The following is a 16765-nucleotide window of genomic DNA, read 5'->3' as shown; positions in this document are numbered from 1 at the left end:
GAATGAGCAGAGAGATCATGACCCTTCTCTTATGAGGCACAGAGATCATTCGGTGTGGAGTGCAATACTCATGTAAAGAATGGGATGATCCCCCTTCTGATTTGGTACCAAGAGATACATGCGGATGCAGAGGCATAAATTTAACCTTTTGATAAGTACGATACCCAGAAATGCTTCAGCATCACAAGAGAAAAGAAAAAAACAGCCTAAAGTTGTGCATGCTGCATTGAGACTAGGCATTTCAGCCTCTTCGACTGTTTCAGCTGTCGATAGCTGTGTGAGAAGACGTTGTTTTTTTAACCGGCAAACGATTCCACGGGGGAAGTTCCAGAATCAGCTGTATTGACTTGAAAGGATGTGAAAAACAGATGGGAAGATTCCCGTCTACGTGGCCAAAACTGGATTTCCTTTCACTTCTGTACTTGTTCATCCCTATACGGTGAAAGGGAGCCAAGCAAGAAAGCCATTCATTGATGGCTTAAGGGGTGCGTGACCCTTCTCATAGACAGCAGTCATGGACAAAGTCTCCTCACAGTTCAAGATTCAGAAAGAAAAGAAATGCACATAAAATGCATGTTCAATGACTTGAGGAAGAAAGCATCACATACTTGTGACATGAACAAAAATTAGAAGTCAATGTGCCTTCTCGTAATTCCTGTTCCCTCACTTTCACTCCTATAAAATAAAGTTTTGATTTGATAATTGAACTCAAGAAGCTCTAGTCAAAGAGCGTATATAGGTGTTTTACAACGCATATGTTGTATGTTTTATTGTCTGAGCACACCTAGAAGCAAACATCCAGCTTCAGTACTGCTTTCATGCTTGAAGGCACAGTTGACTCCCAATAATACGAAGTCCACAGGGACCACAATTCAATTGAACAAAATGCACCTGAACAGCATTGTCATTAGTCCGCAACTCGTTCTCTTTTTCATTTCGTTCAGAATCTTGACTTTTGTTGTGAAGTCGAGCTTATATGTCATGGGTTGTCGTGATAGTGCAGACTTATCGCTAAAATCAAAGCCTCAAATGTTCACCTAACTGCTCACACAGTGCTGTGAGAAACAAAGAAGGTTGAGGGCCTCACAAGAGATGTGAACATTGGCGCGAGTCTGAACTAGCCTGCTGCTTTATCAACAGTGCACTACCTTAGTTGTGATGGCACCGACATCAGTAGAGAACAATTAGGGCGCTGTTTCGACACTTGAAAATGGTTTTTTATCGAGAAATGACAGTCACCTTGATGTTTCTATTCAATATAACTTCCAATTAACTAATATAATGGGTTCTAGCTTCAAATTATTAAGCAATTTCTTCCGTTGAATTGCATGTAAAATTGCCGGAACCAGCACATTACTTCCAATTAAGTGACTTCAAGTTATTGAGAGCCTACTGTACTGTCAGTGACAAGATATGTCAGCCTGGGCGTTCTGTATCACCCAAAACTCCTTTTACTTGTTCAATAATTACAGCAGAACTGGAGCATTGTGTTTCAGTATGCATCAACATTATCTTTGTTAAAAGTACCATCCAACAGCAGGCAGTGCTCAACTGTGAATGTTCAAGAGAGCCAATTTGTGATACCGCAAAAAATTTACATTGATTTGATTGATTGAAGGGTTTAATGCGCCGGCGCAACACAGGCGATGAGGCATGCCGTAGTGAAGGGCTCCGGATTAATTTTGACCACCTGGGGATTTTGAACGTGCGCCGAAATCTCGTGCACACGGGCATTTTTGCTTTTTGCCTCCATCAGAAAAGCGGCCGCAGCGGCCGGGAATCGAACCCATGACCTCGTGCTCAGCTGCGCAACGCCTTAGCCACTGCGGCGGGTAAATTTCCATTGATGCTTAGCATTCACTTCTTATCGCATTTGGACAGTGGAGCCAGTAAATGTGCCAGGTTGGCCTTTTTGGAGTGTGCAAGACAACATTAATCTGCCCTTGTTGGGGCACGGTGCCTGGCGATGTGCCAGCAGGAATGAAAACACAACACATGAAGGAGGGTGTCGACTACTCAGTGTTAAAAACTAATAACAAAAGAGAGGTGTGAGGTTATAGGGGCAGATGCAAGCATTTTGGCTAGAAATGCTCCTCTGCAGTTATTAGCATACTCAGTCATGCATCTTTGTATCTGATGGCAGGTCATTTAATGGCAAGCTTCCCAAAGACTCGTTATAACACGAAGCTTGCAAATTCTATGTCAAACAGTGCTATGAAACATTGCCAATTCTGCATTCATCACAGATGGCTAAATTAACGATTTGTGTTTAAGTCGTCAATGCAACAACCACATGCTATGAGCTTGTGTGGCATGCACTTTGCACGATCAGGTACGTGTTGCGACTGAAGTACCGCTAGGCTGTGCACCAAGATGATGTTTTAGGTTCGACATGTTCAATGAAAACCTCTTATTAAACAAGAAAAGAATTTAAATAAAGGGGGGGGGGGGGGGGGGGGCTTGACAGCTATGTTTTCGTGCTCTGTTCGGGACACCACAGGGACTAGGTGAAGTTGCAAGCCACCAACAACTGATTGCATTATCGCAGTGGGTCATCTGGTTTCATTTGATAGCTCTGCCATAATGCTAGCATGAAGTTCACACAATAACAGCATGCCTGCCACCATCCTTCTGTGCCAGAATAAAGTGCAGCTGGTATTATTTTTCCGACATGTTTATCCCATATAGAGCTGGCCGGGGGCCATGGGATAGAAACGGAAGCGCAATAGCTCGTTTGTTGATAAAATTAAATTAGTAAAAAAAAAAAAAAAAAGCATTGCAGCAGCCCACAAGTCCTTGCGGGGGTGAACTGCCTCTTGACGGTCATAATTATATGTGGAACATATAAACGCCCAGTGGGGCTCATCATACCACGAAGGAAAGACCACAGATAAGCACTTGACAGATTTATTGTTCTCAAGTACACCGAACAAGCAAACACAAAAATTCATTCCGACTCTTATTATGCTAATTCTCGTGATACGCAATTATTTTTACTTCACGGACAAAAACAAAGCAGATTTTTGCTCTGTGAACGCGTCAAAAGGAGATGCCACTTTACGTAAATCACCGGCTTTTAGCTGCCTGCTACCTAGCTCGAAATTGTTGCAGATTTTCTTCAGGTCCAAATTTTGCCACGCTGGACGACGACACGGCAGAATTTTCTGTGGTCACGCCAAGCAAAAGTGCCACTTTGCCTAAATCGCCAGTTTTCAGCCTGCTTTCCAGAATTTTGCTGCGCGTAATACCAGTTGCTGCGGTGATAGCCGTACTCCAGGTGGCACCTTGAAAGGGAAGGAAAGCAATAAAACAAAAACAATATTGTGTACACACAGGACAGTTTCCAGCAGCGCGGGCTGCTGTGTGGCTTAACTTGGTTTTCGGATTTTTGAGGTCCTTTGCTGGGGCTGCTCAGGGAACGCCACGTGCTATATCTTGAAAAGAAGAATTATCACCGCCACCAACTCCACGCGAAAAAAAAAAAAAATTCGTTCACAATGCCATGGTCAGTTTGCAGCAGCAGAGCGTGCCTTACCTTCGTTTTTAGATTTTTGCGGTTCCCTGAGGCCGCCGATGGAACGCCACGTGCTACACCTGGAAAAGAACAAAAGATCACCGCCACCAGGTCCACGCACAACGTCCATTTTTAAGCAGATCGTTGCTGCGCAGGCTTTACTTTACCTCCGTACTAGGTTTTTAGATTCTTGCGGTCCCCTGCGGCCGCCGATGGATCGCCACGTACTGCACCTTGAAAAGAAGAAAAGATAACGGCCACCAGCTTCACACGCAACGTCCATTTTTTAGCAGATCGCTGCTGCGCAGGCTTTACTTTACCTCCGTCCTTGCGGCTCAGGCTCAGCGCGCGAAAACCATCACGGCGTGCCATGGGGTGGCACGTTTTGCTGCAGCTGAAAAAAAAAAAAAAAAAGGCAAAACACATGAAAGCAAAACCCTTTCGACGGGAATATGTACTGCTTACCTTGAGATTGTTGTGCAGAACCATAATTTCGTTCCGATGGGCTTTCGCGCCAAAAAAGGGGCACTGGCGAGCAGCACGTCGTGCACCTGCTGCAGCTGGAAAAAAAAAAATAAAATAAGAAAGGGGGCAAAACTTTTGCCGGGAATATGTACTGCTACCTTGAGATTTCCTGCAGAACCACGATTTCGTTCCGACGGGCGATGACAAAGCAATTTTCGCGCCAAAAAAGTGGGCACCGGCGAGCAGCACGTCGCGCAACCGCCCGCCGCAAGCATCGGAGCCGAATGAACACAGAACAGGGAGGATTTTAGAGAAGCAAAGGTCTAGCTTTGCCTGTAGTGCCAGAAAAAGCGTAGTGGCGGCGTCGTGAACTACCCAGTACGCCCGCTTGATGGCGCTGTAAACACGGCTTTGTAAACATGGCGGATGCTTTTTGCACAGGCCGCTTGAGCTCCTTAATAACATGGCTGCCCTCGCACGGCGGCCGCCGGCTCGCTGCTCCACGGCCGGACTCGACTCTCCTCCTCCCGCGCGCGAAAGGGGCGTCGAGTCCGGCCGTGGCTGCTCCTGCTGGCTCCTGGCTGGCACGCTGGTCGCGTGTTTACTTGCGCCGCGCTAGTGAAGTGATGTTACGCCAGGTGACCAGATGGCCTCGACTGGCACAGACCACAGTGAGCAGCAAGTGAGAACAAATCGTTTATTGACATCCGCAAGTTTACAGAGGCCAGGACATCATTTCATTTCGATCGCTGCAATTGTACGTCGCTTTCGTGACAACATTTTTTTTTTTGCCATAACAACTCGTTCACTTGCGCTAAGATTTCGAACGAAGGGCACAAATGAAGTATTGACGGCGACAACGGTTTCCTTTGCACCGTCTTTCTAGCGGAGTGCATAACACTCACCTTCTGTTTGAAGAATCGAATATTCTGGCCCGACAGCTGCCTTCCGATGCGGAATTTCCCACATTTGTCATTCCACAAGCACTCAATTCTCGTGTTTTGCCAGTCCTCTCAACAACTGATGGACGCAAAAGCACATAACAGCAATAACAGTCACGAAACCGGTGCTCCGCGCACATTGAAACGGTCGGCCGTTGCAGCGGTTTCAATTTGAATTGGCGGCTTTGTGGTTGCGAATTCAGAAACAAGGTGGTGCACCAGTCGGCTGTTCGTAAAAAGTTGCGTACATTTTTGCTCAACGGATGTTTGATGCGGAACTTGTTAATAGTATTTTTAAATAACACATTGTAAGCGAACTGTGTGGGCTCTTTGAGTCACGGAATGAATGTTTTGTATTCTATACCAAAAGTAACATTTTGCCTGCGCCGTCTGGTGGGCTTGATGGTCGAAAACAGCGCTTTAGGTTGGTCAAGGTTGGTCACGTGGGGCGTCGATTTTTACGCCGCCTATAGGGAAGACAGGGAACGTCCAAGCTTGCGAGCCCTGGAATGAATGAACCGGCAGGCTCGGCCGGTCGGCCGCGGCCGCAGCGCGGTGGCGCCGCCGTACGGCCAGGGACCTTTCTGGGGACCTTTTTTGGTTCCCTAGGCACCCTGGGTCGCCTAGGGAGACGGATCGCCTTCTTGAGCGTTGATTTCTGTTAACCAATCAGCGTTTCCAGCCGTTCCTCCCCTTATACGCTACTCTCTGCAGCCTAGAGTACCTTCATTCACGCATCCGCCGTACAGGGTAGAGACACGTAAGCTGGCGCCGCCATGTTCGGTTGCTCGCTCGCCGCCGAAGCAAGTCATTGTGTCAAAACCGCGCTAAAATTATCGCCGCAACGCGGTTTACTGAAGAAGTTTGAATCATATTGTCTGTTTCGCGTTGCTAGGTCTCGTGGGAAACGAAAAGAATAACGCGTTGAGCCCGTTGGCCCAATTGCGGCGGCACGGGACCGTTCAAAGGTTGTCTCCACCCTGTAGCGGTGTTGGTTTGTTCCCGCGTTTCTTTACGTTCCGTAACCTAGATGGCGCCACCATACCGTGGCAAGCGTTTGGTTTGTTTTTGCCCGCATTTAAACCTGGCTTGTTTTTGTTCTGGGAGAAAATATTCGTTCCCTGAAACAGTGCTCGCTCAACAAATGGGGTCACGTAAGACACCGTTGCTTGCGTCAATCGGCCAGTGTCGTCTGAGACAACCCCAAGCCCCGTAGTGCTGTGCAGCTAAACCAAAGCATGCCGTGCGCAGTACGAACAGCAGAACGCATCAGTACTTCTATGTTTACATGTGCTTTCGTAACTTCCACTGTTTGTCCCATCATTCCTATTGCTTTGTAAAGAATGTGCCCTAAATTTAATCGCAAATCGCTCGTTCGTCTAGTTTGTAAGCTCTACCTAATTTGCGTCTGCTTCTGCCAGCCTCCGCCAATCGCAGAGCTTAGCCCATGTGACATCACAGGTTCTGTTGCGGGAAATGAGCTGGTGGGTCGCATGACCATTCCTGTTTTTCCTAATTATGTAGCTTATTTGAGCGAAGTTTACGTTAAAAGTGGTGTCAGTATGATTCTAACGAGACAATTATTTGAATGAACCAAACTTGTGTTTTCTCTTCATGGCTCCTTTAAGCCAGTTTCTAGAGTTACGTCTGACGTAACCCAAAATTGAGAACTATAGTTACGTCCGACGGAACTACCCAGCAAACCACAAAACATCTTGTGGATGTCCATTCAATGTAACTTCCCTGATATCCAATGTGCAGAGGATATCCGTGAACGCCCACGTTATGTCCACAGGATATTCAGGCGATGTCCCTATTGCCTCGGAATAGACATCCACAAATACTTTCGTCTGGATATCCACAGGATGTCCTTAAAATTCATGGAAACTTTCTGTGGACATTTCACAGATATCCGGACGACATCATGTAATGTCCATTTGATGCCATGTTGAGGCATTCTCAGGACCTTATACTATTATTATATAACTATTTATATATTATTATTAGTGACATGAAACCATCCCCAATTTTTATTGAAAAGAAAAATGGTATTTATTTCAAAATCATTTCAATATCCACCAGATGAACCTTGCTGGAAGTCCAAGGCCTAGAAAACATTTAAAAAAAGCACCAGTTAAACGCTTGTTAAATGGCTATTATTGAAACAGCTGCTTACACCATCTGCCTATTGAAAGAGTGACAGGTTAAAAGAAAATTGCAATCAACCGGGCAGGTCAAATACTTTACATACAAATTTACCATCAACAGGCGTGCATATATGAATCGTTTCTTAAATGTGCAGCTAAAATGAGACATGAGAAAAACACAGCAAAGATTTCAGCAAATAATGTGATTCAACTTGAAGCCGTGAAAACTTAAGCAGAGAATAAATTTTAAATGTAATAAACCCACAAAGAAGAAACAGGCCGGAAAAGCAAAGGCAAATTTAGTCTAAAAAAATGCAAAAGAAGGCACGTGCTTGGATTCATGTTAACGTGTTCTGTAAATTTGCATCTGAGAAGTTGGGCCACCAGTTGAAATCTTGCGTTTGATCCAGAAAGCTTGTTTCTTCAGCAGAAAGAGCGGCAGCAAACTTCGCAGCAGCGGCAGCAGAATATACATTTGAATAAAGGGAAAAGGAACGAAATTCTAGGTACCCTTATTGGAATGGCAGAATCTGGAGAAAACGCTAGTTGTCCTGCAAGAAAATGTCGTATTTCTTGGTTAGCTTCAGCTTACTGCTGACATTATGATAGTTTCTTACCTGCTACTTGAGACGTTGATCAAGGGGCTGGGATGAAGTTTTTGTGATGTATTCACTGGCAGTCGATCTCAGAAGGAAAACTGGAAGAAAATACCAAGCAGCAATTTGGAGCCGCGAGTAGCATCACAATCGCAAAGAAGAAATACCTTGAACAGAGACCACAATCGCAAAAAAGAAATACCTTGAACAGAGATTGATGGTAATTATTGAAGTAGAAGTATACGGCCGGGTCCTTGACGTGAAGCCGATCGGTGATCTGAGAACCGTGTGGTGCAGCCGAAGACCGGAACCGAACACCATCCGAACACCAACCGTCGATTTCCCGTCTCTCGAGACTCGAATTCCTTCGAGCAGCTCAGTATGAGACAATTGTGGTCACAACAGCCGAGCAAAGAGCGAGTGAGCGAATGAAAAGCGCGGGAACCACGGGAACCCAGCTCCCCGTCGGAGAGGGCGAGGATGTTTTCCTCCGGTCCTCCTCCTCCGCCGCCGCCGCCGCCGCTTTTGTCAGACGATATGCTAAGCAAGTACGGAGAAGCTGGGAGGGAGTATGCGGCGCGCTCGGGGGGGCAACAGGGGCGAATGCACGGCACTTGCTTCGCGCTCTCTCCGAGACCCCCCGCATACAACCCCCCCCCCCTCCTCGCCCTTTCCATAGCAAGTGGGAAAAAACGCGGTCGAGCTTTCTCGCGCAAACACTGCCGCAGCCCAAAACGAAGAATCTGACGCCACGCGGGCGCCTTCCCCCCCGAGCACAGCTTTTGAAGCTCCTTTCATGGCGGCCGAGCTCGTGTGGGCCATTCAAAATGCAAAAAGGAAAAGTGCGCCCGGGGCTGACGGCATCACATACCAGGCTATCGGAAACGTAGCCGAGAGGCAGCGCTCGCGCCACCTTGACTTTGCAACTTCTACTGGTCTTTCGGCACCCTCCCTGCTCAATTTGGCCTCCAACTTGTTTCTCCCATCCTAAAAAAGAACAAATCTCCCTAACTTTTCTCCTCTTTTCGTCCTATTTCACTCACGAGCGCTGCCTCCAAAATTCTCGAATCCATTGCGCTCGCACGCCTCGAATCACCATGGAGGAATTTTTCTTTCCTCCATTTTTCTTCCTTCATGCGAATTACCAGTATGCGCGAATCTGCAACTTGAACCCTGAGCAGCAGACAGGTTTTTGCCGCCAGCACAGTGCCATCCCAGGTGAAAATATGTTTTTTTTTCTAGCTGGATTATTGAACCAGAAATTTTCTCCTACTGGAAATATTCTAGCAAGAAATAGCAGAATTTCTAACTAGAAATTCAGTTTCTAGTTTATTTCTAGCTGGATTGAGATTTACTTCCAGCTAGCATATGTCAGTTAAGCGAAGAAAAAAACCCGCAAGCTGGAAATAATCTTCTCTGGCTAAACTAAGAATTTTTCTAGGTAGAAGCTGTCGATTTCAGCTAGAATCTAATAACCGAGTCAGAAATGAAGCCGGAACATATGATTTCTTGCTAGAAATGCGCTTTCCATTTTCACGGGGGATCGGATGGATTCAATTGCTGACCTTGTCTCTGCACTAGAAAACGCGAAGGCTACCAAAAACCGCGGCCTTTGTCGTCCTTCTGGACATTCGCAAAGCCTTCGACTGCTCACCCCACGAGGCTATTCACGATGCAGTAAAACGCTGCAAAATTACTCGGCCGTCACCCTCATCTCCCCCGACGTTACAAGACTGGACAAGACACGCCACTCCATCGCGCAAGAACTAAACAAGCAACACCAAGACGGTGGGTTGCATCATGCAATGCACCTGCTCGCATCCAAAGCATCAAATTTGGGTGACAAGAGTCCTGCCTACTCAGTGTGCTCCATACTGGTTCCGCACTGCAGGCTGCGTACGAGTGCTCGTAGAAAATGAGAAATGAGAAAATCAACAGTCCCGCTTGTTCTTCATCCACATAAATCAAGCAGCCTAAAATATAGAATTCAATTCCCGAATCAAACAGAAAGGCAACCAGATTTCCCTCAAATTCCAAATCAAATAACTACCCGCTCTTCATTTAAAATATCAGTTAGAAACAGGCCAGAAAATATTTCGAAGCTTAAGGAAAGACGGGGATGAGGGGTGATGGCGAATTCCATTGGGCGAACAGGAGGAAGTGGAGCGAGCAGCCAGAGCAGCACACGGGAGTAACGGGGACGTGTGCTTTCGTTCCGCGAATGAAACATTCGCGCTGCTCCGGGAGCAGTGAAAAGAGGGGGAGGGCGAGATGTCAAGAGTCATGTGACCAAACATTTCCCGCGCTCGCTTCCCGGAGCATTTCGCGCGCTCGTGATGTCCGCACGCAGTTATTCCTCGTCAATTTTGCCAGATACGTGCCGGTGATTTTGTGTGTGCCTTCCGCATGGCGACGAATGAAGAAGCCGAGCGGATGTTCATGTTCATGATAAAGGGGTCACCATCGTGTCTCCCAAAAATTAGCTGCGAACGATAACAGCGTCCACCGTCTTTTCCAGATACGACTCTACCTTCGGTCGCTGCTCCGGCGGGGTGAACAGGTGCTCGAACATAAACTCATGCAATGTCAAATCGTCGTCGTCGTCGTCGCTGCTGCTGCTTCTGCTGTCCGATGATGAGCTTGCGCTTGAATCTGTGGTGCTTTCATCATCTAAAAGTAGCAGCAATTCCTTGTCCAGACGGCCGCGCTTAGCTGCTGCCGTACGCACTGAGCGACTACCGTGGCTGCTGGATTCCGCCATTTTTCCTCCGCCACCCGGGGATAAAACCAGAAGTGACGCAAAAGAGGTCACGTGACTTTTTCGGCGTTCCCTGTTACTCCGCCGCTGGCGACGGAGCACCGGGAACTGCTCTCGACTGCTCTCGGCGCCAAAAAAGTGCTCCTCATCGACCAATGAAACACAACGCCCCTGCTCCTGCCCGACCACTGGAAGACGCCAGAACTCGCGAGAGCACTTTGGGTGCAGTTAGAAGCGCTCCTGTTCGCCCAATGGAAAGCGCTATAAGACACACTTTGTGTGGCTGGGGCCCCATATGTACACTGCGCTATGAGTGCGAATTCTCAGTGTGAGAAAAAATGTAAATTAGTGGACATCCTAGCAATATCGCATAATGATGTTATAATAACACACCTGCAGTGATATCGCATGGATGTCCGCAAGCAGATGATCTTGGGTGAAACATTGTATGGACATCACATGAATGTCCCAAAATGACATTGGATATTGTGACCATTTGTGGATATCCTATGGACTTTCGTGGTTTGCTGGGTATAAGCCAGTTTCTAGAGTTACGTCCGACGGAACCCAAAATTGAAAACTAGAGCTACGTCCGACGTAACTTTAAGCCAGTTTCTAGAGTTAGTCCGACGGAATTTTAGGCCAATGTTTTGAGTTACGTCCGGCGAACGTAAAGCATTAAAAAAAATTACAGCTAACGGCACCAATACCATGACGCTCCATAGGTGTAATCTGTCACTTGTACGATACACGACGTACGATGTACGATGCAGCGCTGTGGGTTCGAATCCCGGCTGGGTTGATGGATTTTTCAATTAAATAATTCAAAAATTGTCTGTACTAGTCCTTGTAGACTTCTTTCCATATCCAACATTTATAAAGTTTACTGCGTGGTTTCCCATCTACTGCATGCCCACCTATGTAATCTCCGTAAAATGTACATGCAAAAATTAAGCTTGGGTGTTTTTAATGCCTGGACGATAATGTGCGAACCATTTCCTTCAAGAGAAAATTTCAGCTTTTCACTTCAATATCATTTTGCTGGCATCTGAATATAAAGTGACTGTTTGCTCCACATCACAAATGGGCGTAAAAACCACCCACTCTGTCCATAATAGTAGCGACTTTGATAAAATACGTTTTTTATTAATCAGCCAGATCAGTTAACTAAAATGTATCGACATTTTTTATTCTGTGAAGAAATAAAGGAGTACCAGGACATTCGCTTTATTATCACTGATCAATTATTTATTATTAGTGGTAGGTAATTGATCGATTAACCTTCCGATTAATCGATTAATGGTTTAGTCACGATTAATTGTTTTAACCAATTCAAGCTTCTGAGCAACAGAAAAAAAAATGTCATGTTGAAATTATACGCAAGCATGTCGAGTATTATATTCGTGTTCAAATAACCCGCCTTACGTCAAGACAGAAAACAATGCCAGTATGCGAAAAGATGGCAGTGATTAAAACAGAAAACAGACGGGAAAATAGCTACTCAATAATATTTCATCGACAACTCTTATCACAACTCGTGTATCTTCATGCCACAGGGCAAAATTTCAAATAAAAAACTACAAATATACACGGTACAAAAAACAACCAGTGGGCAATTATACATACCGTTTTGCCGTTGTATAAAGTATTTCTGTTGTAAGAAAAGCGCGATTAATTGGCGCCATCGGCACTCATGGCGGGCGCTGATGTTCCTGTTTCTAGAAAAAATGTGAGTGACGAACGAGCTGATAAGCGTCGCGTCCACATCATGCGCCGTGATGATGACGTACTTACCTCATTCGGAATGTGTCGGAACAAGTGTATGAGCATATTGATCTGATATGTACTACTACATAATTATTTTTTATCATTTTTTTTTCTAAAAAAAACACAACCGAATAATCCATGCATAATCGAATTAATCGATGCCAATTAATCGGGTTGAAATATTAACTGACACCGAGCCCTATTAATTACTCTTGAACCATGTAAATTGGTTCAAGAGTCTTCAAGAGCTGTAAATTTTTTGTGCTTTACGTTATGCCGGGCGTAACTCAAAACATTGGCCTAAAGTTCCGTCGGACGTAACTTTAGTCTTCAATTTGGGGTTCCGTCAGACGTAACTCTGGAAACCAGTTTAAAGTTCCGTCGGACGTAACTCTAGTTTTCAATTTTGGGTTCCGTTGGACGTAACTCTAGAAACGGGCCTAAAGTTCCGTCGGACGTAACCCTAGTTTTCAATTTTGGGTTACGTCGGATGTAACTCTAGAAACTGGCTGAAAGTTACGTCGGACGTAACCCTAGTTTTCAATTCTGAGTTCCGTCGGACGTAACTTTAGAAACTGGCTTAAAGTTCCGTCGGACGTAACTCTAGTTTTCGATTTTGGGTTCCGTCGGACGGAACTCTAGACACTGCGTTAATTAAAATACGTACGGACAACGGAGCGCGCGGCTTTCAGTACATGTTGCGCATCCTGGCGACGGGCCGCGTATGCGCAGTGCGAACAAGTTACGAGAGTTGGTGACCAACGTTCTTGATATGGAAAGACCGTCGTATATTTCCACCGTCCGTCGGGCGCTCAGCACGAAATAAAAAATTAAGGAATATACTATAGCTGCGTGCGCCGTTTTCACTCATTGAGCCAGAAAGCTAGGTAACGCCTGGGTGAGTGGTCGCCGAACGCGATGGGAAGACAAACCAAAACGCTCACACGCCGAACGACGGTGTTTCCATGTCAATTGTTAGACATGAACTCTCGTAACTTGTCCGCACTGCGCATACGCGGATGGTCGCCAGGATGTGCTGCATGTACTGAAAGCCACACGCTCCGTTGTTCGTATTTTAATTTATCATGATAGTACGTGGCTTTCAGTGGCTTCTGGCGATAAATCTGTGCCAACGAACACTTGAGATAGTCAGAAGCATACTTCTTGCATCGCTGCGGCAGAACGTGAAAGAAAACGATGTGCCACTTATTAAGCAAGAGAGACATCAGTGTGAGCTACATCCATGGTCTGTAGAATCCCCAGGTGCGTTTTTTTAATCGTTTGGGCGGGGAATGTCCCGGTTTTGCGGTTGTGGTCCCGCTGTCCCGGCAGTCTGCTTGTGGGATGGTGTTTTGTCCCGCCTTCGGCAGAAAGTATGAAGACGGGTATCAGGACGCGTGTATCACGAATGAGAAGTTGGAGAAATTGAAAAGTAAGCAAGAAACACACATCACAGCACCTGTGATGTGTGTGTCTTGCTTAGTCCCAACGTCTGAGCTGTTTTCTTGACTATCTCAAGTGTTCAGCACACTATTTTGCATTTGAGGAACGGTGGGTGGTAAAGAAAACACAGGACGAGTGAAACAATTGGACCAGCGCTCTTACAAATGAATTTTAATAGCAACAACGGGGCATATAAGAACACACTTTTTTTTCTATTTATATGTCCCGTTATTAAAACGTAGTTGTTAGTAGCGTTGGTCCTTGTCTCATTAGTCCTGTGTTTTCTTTTCTGCGCTTAACGGAGTTATAATGGAGTACCAACTAGCTTGTACCCATGCGCTGTGCTTCAGCACTTCCAGCCTCGCAACAATATCAAGACAATCGTCGAATACGCCATATGCTTGCTGTAGGCACAAACGCACCAGCGGAAAAAGTGTTTTCCTTGATGAAAAAGATGAATGAGAAGATGCAGCTTCATTTGGCCACACTCAAACGAAAGTGAATCTGCAAATGACGTGCGAGGGGTACCAGGCCGCACATCAGCATAAATGAATTCACTTTTGGGGGCAATTCATTCAAGCAAGAAGTATCAGTTACTGGCCAGGAAAATACCTGGGGGACCAGGAAGGCCGCATCGTGCAGATGTAATGCAAAGTGCAATTTGTCATTTGAGCTATGTGCCATAATCTTCGATCCATACACCCCCCCCCGTCCCGTCTTGCTTTTGGGTCTCAGGAATATAGTCAAACCCGGTTATAGCGAACTGCAATAGTTGCCACGATTAGTTCGATATATCCAATAGTTCGATATTGCCGAACCCGCCTATAACGAGTTTATTGTTACGAGTTCGGAATACGCGGGAATCTCCTTGCCATTTCCCGCATGCAGAAACGAACAAAATAAAGTATGTCATTACCATCACAAAACAATGGATTTATTGCAAATAATACAGCTACTTTCCGCCTTAGCGCTTTAACTGCCTACTTCAAAAAAAAGAAAAAGCGGTGATTTTTGTTTTCCCTTTCGTTTTGGCAGCGTCAAATAAGCACAGCATTCTTTACACGAGACATTGTTGCACCAGTTCGAGTCCGCGTTCTTCAATATCGAAGAAATATTGGCGGAGGACATCGACTGCCGAAAGCACTTCATTAAGCGTCGGACGGCTTTCACTCGCGACATCCTCTGTCTCCTCGGGGCTTTTCATCAGCATTACGACGGTGCTGCTGATGGTGTCCGCGTCCGAGGGACTTACCATGACGGCAACGTCGTCGTCGACACTCACGAAATCTTCGAAGGACACTCCTTTCGGCACAGCATCGGGAAGGTTGGCGAGCTGCCGTCTTGGTCCGGAGTCACTGACTGGGCGGGTTCCGTCGTGAGTTCAGCACGTCGGAAACAGTTACGGAAAGTGTCGGGCGTCATGTCACTCCATACGATGCGCAATGTCTCAGTCGCGGCCTTTGCTCAGTGGTCGCGGCCAATCAACATCTCAATCGCCGCTCTTCTAGGCACGCCGAGTTCGATATATAAGATGTGAAGTTCGTTAAGGAATACGTTTCGCGTGTATTTCCGTAACTGATTTATTTTTGTTAGATGTGCAACATAATTCGCTCTATCCGGGTCGTTATAGTCGGGTTTGACTGTAGTCACTTTACGCTAAAAAGGTCACGTGATTGCAAGTGGCAATGCCCAGTGGCAGGTGGCAGCAACTGGAGAAAACCAGTTAACGACGCAGCAAACGTGCAGTCGCCGGAACGTTGTTCATTGGAAACTTAAAAGACGGCTTTGTAATCGCTGAAGAAGGCTTCAAGGTATCAGCATTGAGCATTCATGGCCACCGAGTCTGGTAAAAGTGGGTAAACGAGCTCGCTGCCGCAGTCTGTTCACAGCGATGCATGCACCCCGCTGATATCGCTTCGCAAAGAGGCCTTCCATATATGCTTTCGTGTCATGTTTATTGACTTGTAAAGGAGGAAGGTTATTGACTCTTATGTTGCCCCGGGTTTCTGAAAGGGCTTAAGCGTTTTTGTTTTATGTGGGAACTGGTGCACGCCTTAGCTGACGCACGCCTAAGCCGTCTCATCAATGGTACCCCCAAGCGGGGAGGACTGTCAACGCAGATTTATGTTTTATATTTTACTCGTTCACGGGCGATGGGTGATCATGTGGCAAGCGTGTTGACTGTAATCGCCTCGTAGAGCGGGTGTCTGTACAGGGCGTTTTATGTAACTCACACCAAGGATTGAAATGGCAAACGTTGATTGATTTGATTGTGAGGTTTAACGCGCCGACACTACACAGGCGATGATGCGCGCTGTAGTGGAGGGCTCCGGATTAATTTTGACCACCTGGGGATCTTTAACGTGCGCCGAAATCTCAAACACATGGGCGTTTTCGCTTTTCGCCTCCATCAGAAAAGCGAAATGGTGAATTTTCCAGCAACGTAGTAGTTAACCAGCATGCAAGGTGACGGAGACTATTTCACTGCGCTTGTACACTAGTTAATTGGAACACTAGTTACAGCAAAATAATTCATAATTAAGTTCCAGCTGCGGGTGTTTGCGATGTCTCTGAAAAGGGTGCACAACCTTATACTGACTAATGATGTGGTGAAGCATGAGCAGTTAAATACGTGCAATGGAAATCGGAAGTTTATAGAACACCACCAGCCATACCGACGCGTTGAAAACCCAAGTTTTTTAGCTGTTGGCTGTTTTAATGATATAGAAGATTTGATTCAGTAAATAATTATGGGTTGATGAATAGACAGAATTTGACCAGGTTTGAATTTCATAAAATTTGATAACGCTGAACGAATAGGAAGAGAAGATGGTTAATAGTTAAGTTCCAACTGCGGGTGTTTGCGATGCCCCTGAAAAGGGTGCACAACCTTATAGTCACTAATCGTGTGGTGAAGCATGATCAGATGAGTACGTGCAATGGAAATCGGAAGTTTATAGAACACCACCAGCCATACCGACGCGTTGAAAAACCCGAGTTTTTTTTTTTGCTGTTGGCTGTTTTAATGATATAGAAAATTTCTTCAGTAAATAATTACGGGTTGATGAAGACATAATTTTATGAGGTTTGATTTTTATAAAATTTGATAACGCTGAACGAATAGGAAGAGAAGA

General features: G+C 45.8%; 1 protein-coding gene across 1 annotated transcript; it reads right to left on the bottom strand.

Annotated features, from left to right (window-relative positions):
- Window positions 1-2891: 2891 nt before the first annotated feature.
- LOC144170297 (uncharacterized) lies at window positions 2892-4254 on the bottom strand. Its single transcript, XM_077700004.1, has 4 exons — window positions 4138-4254; window positions 3980-4074; window positions 3835-3908; window positions 2892-3747 (listed from the first exon to the last, which is right to left on the bottom strand). The coding sequence occupies exons 1-4, from the start codon at window positions 4252-4254 to the stop codon at window positions 3689-3691; spliced, it is 345 nt and encodes a 114-aa protein (XP_077556130.1). The 3' UTR covers window positions 2892-3688.
- Between the last annotated feature and the right edge of the window lie 12511 nt (window positions 4255-16765).

Source organism: Haemaphysalis longicornis, unplaced genomic scaffold (genome assembly GCF_048455015.1).
Source record: "Haemaphysalis longicornis isolate Haplotype H1 unplaced genomic scaffold, Haemaphysalis longicornis Haplotype H1 scaffold_1, whole genome shotgun sequence".
NCBI lineage: Eukaryota > Metazoa > Arthropoda > Arachnida > Ixodida > Ixodidae > Haemaphysalis > Haemaphysalis longicornis.
This window is presented reverse-complemented; position numbering and strand designations above follow the sequence as displayed.